This window comes from Myxocyprinus asiaticus, chromosome 24 (assembly GCF_019703515.2).
Source record: "Myxocyprinus asiaticus isolate MX2 ecotype Aquarium Trade chromosome 24, UBuf_Myxa_2, whole genome shotgun sequence".
In the NCBI taxonomy this organism is placed as follows: Eukaryota; Metazoa; Chordata; class Actinopteri; order Cypriniformes; family Catostomidae; genus Myxocyprinus; species Myxocyprinus asiaticus.
In genome coordinates this window covers 33,630,204-33,640,722 of record NC_059367.1, presented here as the reverse complement: position 1 = coordinate 33,640,722, position 10,519 = coordinate 33,630,204, and the positions used below count along the sequence as shown (strand labels likewise).

The following is a 10,519-nucleotide window of genomic DNA, read 5'->3' as shown; positions in this document are numbered from 1 at the left end:
TTATATCTCAACAGAGTATCAAGCCATTCATGGAAGTTCATACTATGCTGTGGCATTTCACTTTATACAATATCAGTTAATGATAACCAGAGAGCACTTCGTAAATGATCGTCATTGGAAAGATCATCAACTTTTGCCCCCAGTTTTAATCTTTACCCCAGTACAGATGTGGGTGAACCTAATGCTCTCTGTAATCCCAGTGCACAGGACAAGTCCTTGGTTGTCCTGAGACTAAATGTACAACAGATCAGTTCAATCCAATTCCATTAAAACATTGGCAGGCCTTGTCAATAATGAGAATCCCTAATTTCTAAGAACAAAGCAAATGTAAAAAGAGAGTAATCCTAACTATTTAGGAACTTATTTCAGTGTCTTCTGCTCTTTCTGAGTCTTTTCATTTTTTGGCTGAAGTGAAAAAGCAAACTGCAACATTTCTCTATGGCCTTAATCTGCAGATTAGGTCAGATTTTGCAGTCTGTGAGCATTGTGTATGTGTGTGTGTGTGTATATGTGTATGTATAAAGATGGGAGGTGCCCCCTGAGTTAAGCACTAAAGCCGCTTGGCCCAGATGAAAATGGTATTCAGGATGGATGCCAGTCATTGCATGCGCTCCAGACTCTAGCTGAAAAAGTCAGGCCACATCTGGACCACACTTTTATTTTTGCGCCGCACAGAGGATGTGTGCTATTTGTTACACTAAACACAACTAAAGCCTATAGCTTCAGTGACAATAAGTGCTGTGACTTTCAGCTACTTTTAATATATATAAAAGTTTCTGATATTAATTATAAATGCCTGCTCATATACTGTATTATGCTCATTGTCAATCTGTCTCCCTCGTGTTTCCCTGGACTCTTATTTTGAAGTGTTTTCCTGGAATACATTTCCCATAATGCACTGCCCTCATCACTGCCATCTGTTCCCCATCATTTTCACCTGTTTTACATTCCCTCATTAGCCCTTGTGTGTGTATATATACCCTCTAGTTTTGCATTTATTTGTCAGTTCTTGTTTGTTGTTGTTTTGAGTTCCTGTTTGTTTGTCATAATTTTTTATTAAAGCCTGCACATAGATCCTATGTCTTCTGTCTCATCTCAGCAACCATTTGTTACAGAAGAACTGACCAAACATAGATCTAGTGGCTGTCCGTATCCTGCTTCTCAAGCAAGGGGACTGTCCAGTTGAGGATCACGCCCGTGAGTTCTTAGAACTAGCGAATTTAGTGCACTATCCAGACCGCTCTCTGGTGGTTTTCTTCCGGACCGGTCTGAATAGTGCACTGAAGGAACTGATGCCTCCGGCTGATCCTCACTGGATGCTCGGTGAATATGTTGAGAAGGCTCTGGAACTTTGCGGTTCCCTTTTCTCAGTGGATTATGGCGGGAACCCTGGGCCAAAACCTGCATTCACAGCCCCTTGCTCCAAGCCCCCACCCTTGGGCCTCCCACGGCTCTGCCTTCCATGGCTCCACCCCTCGAGCCTCTCCTGGCTCCGCCTGCCTTCGAGCCTCTCCTGGCTTCGCCCTCAGAGTCTTCCACGGCTCTGCCCGCTCCCCCAGAGACTCCTCTTCCAGCATTTTCGGCCACCTCCCGACCCAGTCCCTGCCCTGAGGCCGCCTCCCAGACCTCCCAACCCAGTCTCTACCCTGAGGCGGCCCCCCCAGTCCTCCGGACCCAATCCTTACCCTGGGGTCTCCTCCCTGGTCATCTTCCAGGTCCTCTTCCTCACCAGTATCTTCCTGCCCTCCTCAGCCATCTTTGGGGTGCCAGGAGTCACCCCTTAAAGGGGGTTATGTCACAGTCTGTCTCCTTCGTGTTTCCCTGGACTCTTATTTTGAAGTGTTTTCCCGGACTACATTTCCCATAATGCACTGCCCTTATCACTGCCATCTGTTCCCCATCATTCTCACCTGTTTTCCATTCCCTCATCAACCCTTGTGTGTATATATACCCTCTAGCTTTGTATTTCTTTGTCAGTTCTTGTTTGTAGTTATTTTGAGTTCCCGTTTGTTGTTTGGCTGTCATTTTTATTAAAGTCTGCACGTAGATCCTACGTCTCGTGTCTCATCTCAGCAACCATTCGTTACACTCATAACTGATGTTGGCACAAGAATTAAAGGAATAGTTCAACCAAAATTTTTAATTGTCATATTTTACTCACCTTCATGTCGTTATAAAAAGTCTTTCTTCTGCAAAAGAACAAAACATTTTTTTTTTTTTGAAAATGTTGTAATATCACTGGTTTCCGTACAATGGCAGTTTATAGTGACACACTATAAAGCTAAAAGAAAAAAAAAAAAAAAAACTGTCTTAAAGGATTATTCCAGGTTCAGACCATATTAAGCTCAATCGACAGCATTTGTAGCATAATATTGATTACCACAAAAACTAATTTTGACTTGTCCCTCCTTCAAAAGAGCAAAAATCGAGGTTGAAGTGAGACAACTTACAATGAAAGTGAATAGGGCCAGTCCCTAAACATTAAAGCTGAACTATGTAAGATTTTTTGGTTAAAAATGAACAAATTGCCATTATTGATTGAGTACATCAACAATTAGTGTTCAAAACAATGTCCTTGTCTTACCCCGATTCACTACTGTAAGCTTGTAAAAAATTATATTTTGAGCTGTCTGGTTCAATTTGGTGCAAAATCACTGGTTTATGACATTCATCTTTGTGTCCTTATGTCATGTCCACACACACAGGAAAGAAGTGCCGGCTGTCTCATGTTCTGGCTGGAGAAACTACTATGCTGTTCAGCTCAGTTCAGTAACACTCACACAGTTCAGGACAGCATCGTTGCAGTCTAGATGGATGTTTATGTTATCCGTTTGGCGAAGTTGTTTACCTGCTATAATGCCTGGATATGTTTTCTGGTAGGGTTGTTGAAGCTTATATCGGTTGTCATGCTTGTTTGAATCGAACATTTCTCGTGTGTTAACCGATTGCGATGTATCTACGTTGTCTGGTTAAGTTACTGTGACGTTTAAAATGTATGACTTCTGAAATTGGCTTCTTGTAATTGTTATATTGCATATTTAAGCATATTATTTTTACATTTAATAAAGTATATTTTATCCCCATCATTATTGAATCCTCATTTTATGTTTTTAGTTTATATGTTATTGTGTGCATTGCATAGACATGCTATTGTAATGACTGAAGCTGGACAATATAGTATAAAAATAAAAAAAGTCTTCTATTGAACTCGTAGCAGCCATATTATGAGTTTAACCTCTTAAGTAGAAAACTGTAGTACAATTCAAACATTAATAGTAGATAAAACACTTGAACATTCATATTAAGATATACTGGTGGTGGCTGAGGAGAGTCCTCTGTTCTCTTTTTAAAAGTGCTTTCAGTGTAGAGTCAGAAAAGCAATTTAAGTGTAAAATTCAATAAAATATGTAAATAAGAGTGTTGTTTATCTTCATCAAAGCAAGTAATATTTCCGTTTCAAATGTTTAATCGTATAACATAATATCAACATGAAAATATCATGTTATGACTCTGGCTCCAGTCATGATTACACAAAGGTGATGTCAAGGTACATTCACATTGGGAGATTCATCTGCCAGAAGAGCAGTGCCAGAGCAAGACTGACGTAATGTATTCTTCTGTAAATTGCGTGCAGTTTTAAGTTTTAACCACAGAAGTCGCTAGAGAGCACAAAGTAACATGGTGCAGCTTTCACTGCTTCAAACGTATAATCACAAGATGTTAACAATATGTTAACATGATTTTAGTGTGATAAAATTGCTTAAAAACCATTTTTGGTGTAAAATTATTGCCAATTTTACAATTTTGTTGCAATGAATATGTAGTCAACAAACCCTAAAACGACTGTAAAAATGACAATTTAAACAACTTTACTGCTCAAATAATACATGAGTTTTAACAGAAGAATTAATGTTAGTGGTTTAATAAAATTATAAACTTCAGATTTCTGTCTTTAAACCCTCCAAAAATTTTCCCCATTTACTTCCATTGTAAGTGAAGGTATACGGTTTCGTTGAGAAACTAAATTTATATAATTTTATAGTGAAAATCTTGACTTCTGCCAGAGCAGCTTTGGGTTTTTGGAATGACATGAGGGTTGATAAGAGAAAATGATGAATAAATTTACACTTTTGGGGGAACTATTCCTTTAAATGTCCTTGCTGAAGGAAAACTACCCTATCCATTAATAACTTTTAGTGCATTTGTTTAATATCAGGAAATATTAGCATTCTCACAAACATAAATACAATTTTATCTGAAATTAATCTATTAATCTATACTGTTATTATTGCATATTATAAAGTTAATGAAGTACTGAACCAAATCTTTTATTAATAACTCCTAAAGTGTGTTACATTGTTGGAGCACCAGTTTATCTTGCATTTCAGATGCCTAAATTGCTAAAAAGAAATTACAGTAAGAGTAGACTTTTCACACCAACTCAAGATGTATATGTATATTTTTTCTTCTTTTGGAAATCTACTTTTAATGTGAGCGTGCCTGTTAATCTTCCCGCTGATTTTATTCTTCAGTATAGGTGTCTGTGCAATACAGTGTTATTTTCAACTGACACTTTGAACTGTCTCTTGGGCCATATTAATCTGTCTCATTCTAAAAAAGAAATTATTTTATTTTTATTTAAGATGTTTAAACTCTAGCCCTTCTTTAAAATCCAATAGCTCATGAACATGCAAACAAAGATGCTTGGGATTTGAGATACAAATACACCACAATTACCCCATAAAGTCAAAAAGAAAAGAAAAGAAAAGAAAAAAAAACTAATTTAAACTTGACGTTGATGTGAAATTGCCTTAATTGCTAATTGCTGAAATTGCAGAATGTTTTTTTCAGCCATGTCACATTAATGGAGAACCATCTCCAAAATGTGTCTGTACATGAGACAGATTCTTTAATCACATAGAAAACTTTAGAGTTCAGAGACTTTTTCTGTGTCTTGGGGCTACAGATGCTAAAATAGCCAAGATGCAGCATTTGTAAGCTTTAAGGAGAAAAAATAACAATCTCAGTGGAGATCCATTGCATGAATACAACCAGGTCAGTTTGTTCTCATGGTTCTTCTCTTTTCATAATCCTGATGCTCATTCTGCAGAAGGTCAGTTGGTCAGTTTTTATGTTCATATTGTAACATACAAAAATAGAGTTATTCATGTTATTTTGTCATTGTTAAATTCATGTTGTCATTTTTGTTTTTTTAGAAGGGCTGTGATTGGTTCTTGGTTGCCTGGAAATAAAAAGGGATTAAGGGGAGGGGTTTAAGAATAAGAAAAGAAGAAATAAACGAATGTGAAGTAGACTGCTGATCTTTGCCCTTTGGCTGGACTGATTCAAAAGAAACTGCTTTATTTTCGCTAATTTTGATTGTTCTGATTGCATGTTTCATGGCTCTTGGTGCACCGCCTTTTTGTTTTTGTTTGTTGATAAGTAAAATTCATAACTGGCAACTTTGTCTTTGATTTTGTACACTAGGATATTTTCATATATTTTTGTTTCTGTCTCTCTCTGTCAGATTCAAATTTATAATTCAAAATATGAAATAACATTACACACACACACACACACACACACACACACACATATACTCTACATACACACACATACTGTACATACACACACTGGTTTCCATGTTTTATGGGAACTTTCATAGACATAATGATTTTTATACTGTACAAACTTTATATTCTATCCCCTACCCCTAACCCTACCCCTAACCCTCACAGAAAACTTTCTGCATTTTTACATTTTCAAAAAACATAATTTAGTATGATTTATAAGCTGTTTTCCTCATGGGGACCGACAAATTGTCCCCACAATGTCAAAAATTTCGGGTTTTACTATCTTTTACTATCCATTTGGTCCCCACAAAGTGATAAATACCCGCACACACACGCACACACACACACACACACACACACACACACACATATACTGTACATACACGCACACACACACACATATACTGTACATATATGCACACACACACACACACACACACACACACACATATATACTGTACATACATGCACACACACACACACACATACACACACATACTGTACATACACACGCACACACACACACACACACACACACTGTACATACACACACATATACTGTACACACACACACACACACATATACTGTACATACACACACACACATATACTGTACATACACACACACACACATATACTGTACATACACACACACACACACACACACACATTCTACACACACACACACACACACACATTGTACATACACACATACTGTACATACACACACACACACACACACACACATACTACACACACACACACACTGTACATTTTTTTTTCTAACTATTGTTATCTAACTCCATGTTTCCTTCTTCTCCTCTCTGCAGACCTTAAAGTGCATTCTACCATTTATGTGTCCAACCATGTATGTGTCCCTTATTCCTGTGTGCCCTTGCCCACCGTCCTGCACTTTGGGAAAAAGTTTTTTTACAAAAACCATCTGTCATACCTTAATTTATTCACTGTATTTATAGAAAGCTTTCAGGAAGGAAGACTCTGAGAAGTTTACCTCTGAGGTCAGGAGGAAAGTGTGTATAAAAGAGAGCAAGATTTCCACATCACTTAATCTCACAAGCATTCCACGACCTGTAGCATGATATAGAGCCTGTAAAAGCTTCTGGCAATCGCTCCTTAAACATGGGTTATGCCTCATAACTATTTTATCACTTATAGAAACATTAAGGGAGAACTTTAAGGTGTTTGATTTATGTGTCTCATTAAATGGCAATGTTGAAATACTGGATGCTCCTTTGTGGTTTGATGTCAAACCCAGTTTCTAGAAAATTAAATTATGTAAGTGTCTTGCTGAAGAGATCAGCTAAGACTTCAATTTCCAGGCTGGTTTATGCTGGTTAGTGTTGGTTTGGTCAAGTAAAGTCATTTTTATTTGTATAGTGCTTTTCTCAACACACATAGTTTCAAAGCAGCTTTACAGAAAATTACGCTATAATAGAAAATTAAGCTGTAATATTTGTAATGTCTTAGTCATCATTGTGCGGTTTGATAAAGACGTTATTGAAAATTGTGCCTTAAAAAATAAATAAATAATATATGTATTTAGACCACTGGAGTTTGGAGTTATTGTATTTTCACACAAGGTTAAAAGCACTTTAGACCTAGTTTTCCAGGTTGGTTTCTGCAGGTTAGTGCAGGTCTAGCTGGTTTACTAGTATAGTCATGCTATCCACCTGCAAAACCTAGTTGGTGAAGCTGGTCAACCAGCATGGTCTTTCTCAAGAATCTGGTGGACCAAAGTACACTGTAGAGAATGATAACCTTAAATAGTTATCTTAAAGGGATAGTTCATCCAAAAATGAAAATTCTCTCATTATTTACTCACCCTCATGCCATCCCAGGTGTGTTTGACTTTCTTTCTTCTGCTGAACAAAAACAAAGATTTTTAAAAGAAAATTCCATCACTGTAGGTCCTCACAATGCAAGTGAATGGGTACCAAAAATGTGAAGCTTCAAAATACACATAAAGGCAACATAAAACTAATCTATAAGACTATAAGTGGTTAAATCAGTTTCTACAGAAGTGATGTGATAGGTGTGGGTGAGAAACAGATAAATATTTACTATAAATTCTCCTCCCTGCCCAGTAGGTGGTGATATGCACAAAGAATGCAAATCGCCAAAAACAAAAGAAGAATGTAAAAAGTAAAAAGGGATTTAAATATTGATCTGTTTTTCACCCACACCTATCATATCACTTCTGAAGACATGAATTTAACCACTGGAGCAGTATGAATTACTTTTATGCTGCCTTTATATCCTTTTTGGTCTTTCAAAGTTCTGGTCACCATTCACTTGCATTGTATGGACTTATGGAAGTATTCTTCTAAAAATCTTTGTGTTCAACAGAAGAAAGAAAGTCATACACATCTGGGATGGCATGAGGGTGTGTAAATGATGAGAGAATGATCATTTTTGAGTGATCTGTCCCTTTAATGAGCTATTGCTTACTGATCTAAGCCTTTAAATTAGTTTTGTTGGTGTAACCTAACGTATTTAGGTTGATTCATTGATGTTAAAAATATTTGAATAAAACTTGAATAAACTTTAATTAGGTTTACATTTTTTTTCTGTGTAAACTGAAAAAGTGGTAACCTTCAGTTGTTGCCTCTATTTGAAATTAAATCGTCGAAATTGAATCTACTTCAAGGTAAATTAAATTGTCAGATTACATATCATTTTTTAAAATGGAATAAAACCAGTTAATTTAGATGTTTTCATATACACTGATCAGCCACAACATTAAAACCACTGGCAGGTGAAGTAAATAACATTTATTATCTCATTACAATGGCACTTGTCAAGGGGTGGGATATATTAGGCAGCAAGTGAACAGTCAGTTCTTGAATTTCATGTGTTGGAAGCAGGAAAAATGGGCAAGCGTAAGAATCTGAGTGACTTTGACAAGGGCCAAATTGTGATGGCTAGATGACTGGGTCAGAGCATCTCCAAAATGACAGGTCTTGTGGGGTGTTCCCGGTATGCAGTGGTTAGTTAGTACCTACCAAAAGTGGTCCAAGGAAGGACAACCGGTGAACTGGCGACAGGGTCATGGGCGGCCAAGGCTCATTGATGTGCATGGGGAGCGAAGGCTAGCCCGTCTGGTCCGATCCCACAGAAGAGCTATTGTAGCACAAAATGCTGAAAAACTTAATGCTGGCCATGATAGAAAGGTGTCAGAACACACAGTGCGTCGCAGCTTGCTGCATATGGGCGTAGCCGCAGACCTATCAGAGTGCCCATGCCAACCGCTGAAAACGCCTAAAATGGGCATGTGAGCATCAAAACTGGACCATGGAGCAATGGAAGAAGATGGCCTGGTCTGATGATTCACGTTTTCTTTTAGATCATGTGGATGGCCGGGTGTGTGTTGTTTACCTGGGTATGAGATGGCAGCAGGATGCACCATGGAAGGCAGTGTGATGCTCTGGGCAAAGTTCTGCTGGGAAACCTTGGGTCCTGGCATTCATGTGGATGTTACTTTGACGTACCACCTACCTAAAGATTGTTGCAGACCACGTAAACCCCTTCATGACAACAGTATTCCCTGATGGCAGTGGCCTCTTTCAGCAGGATAATGTGCCCTACCACACTGCAAAAATTGTTCAGGAATGGTTTGAGGAACATGACAAAGAGTTCAAGGTGTTGACTTGGCCTCCAAATTCCCCAGATCTCAATCTGATTTAGCATCTATGGGATGTGCTGGACCAACAAGTCCGGTCCATGGAGGCCCTTTCTTTTGGCTTTGGAGCAAACAGGTAAGCAAAAATAATATTGTCTGTGGTCTCCCATTAAACACTATAGAAGTTTACCCTGCATTGGTTTACTTCTGCATTCCAAAACCTGGAAATGTAAAAAAAGTCTATTTGGAAAGACAAGCAATACTATTTTGATTGCTCATATGTCAGGTTAGGGATTTGAAGAATCTACTAGAACATGAATCATACACAAATCATGCAGCATGTTTAAGAAAGGTGCTCTATTACTTTTCTAAGTGATCAGACTCTATCACCTGGCAGATGATAAAATGGGTGAAACAATCCCTTACTTGCATTAAAGGAGAGCCACCCAGAAGAACCTAGCAACCCCACAACAATGTACTAAAAAGCACTCAAAAGCACAGCACCCAAGTATTATTGTGGCGGCAAGTTTTGTACAACCAAGCACCACTCACATTTTCTTTAGATAATGTAAAAATCGAGTCTACAGCTTGGGTCGGTGTTGAATTCAGGCCAGGAAAATGAAGAGAATGCAAGGTAGCTGATCACATGCAACTCTCACTTTATTTTCATTTTTTAGATTTGTGTTACTCTCTATCATGCACTTTGTTCAGATATGAAAACAGTGTGAGATGATGATGACATAGCGACAGAGAGAGAGCATGACAATGACAAGCAGTCATGACTCAGAACTGCATGGTGAATGTAATGGTGACAGGCTGTGGTTGTGTAGCAATGAGAGAGAAAGAGAGAGAAAGACGACATGCTGTGTGAGTGTTTGAGAGAAAAAAAAACCTTGCTCTTAAGCATTCCATCATTTACGTCCCTGCAGCCTCTCTGTCCCCCAACCCCTCCTCCTAGAGAGAGAGAGAGAGAGAGCGAGAGAGAGAGAGAGAGAGAGAGAGAGAGTAGAGAGATTCAATACGCAAGGCAGCAAATGGCAAGGGGACCCAATCAGCCAAAGCACAGCATTGCTGCTTGGCTTCTTGAGAGGAGAGAGGCAGAGAATCACAAGCCTTCTCCTCCTACATCCTGTGTGTTAGCGTGTGGCTATTTTTCACTGGTACACACGTTGGCTGGTGGAATCACACAGCACTGTTAGCATTAGCGGAGGATCTGTGCTGTGTCTTCCAAAATGCTCAACAATCTCACTGAATGTGAAGAGGGCGAAGGGGGACCCAACAGTCAGGGTGAGTGCTCTCATCCTGT

At 38.5% G+C, this 10,519-nt stretch overlaps 1 protein-coding gene across 2 annotated transcripts in view; it reads left to right on the top strand.

Moving 5' to 3' along the window:
- Window positions 1-10,267: 10,267 nt before the first annotated feature.
- Window positions 10,268-10,519, top strand: part of LOC127414632 (solute carrier family 12 member 5-like) — a 105,107-nt gene continuing 104,855 nt past the window's right edge. For both annotated transcript variants that reach the window (XM_051652811.1, XM_051652812.1), the window contains exon 1: window positions 10,268-10,500. In XM_051652811.1, coding sequence (XP_051508771.1) covers window positions 10,446-10,500 — 55 coding nt within the window. In that variant the 5' untranslated portion in view covers window positions 10,268-10,445. The remainder of the gene's footprint in view (window positions 10,501-10,519) is intronic.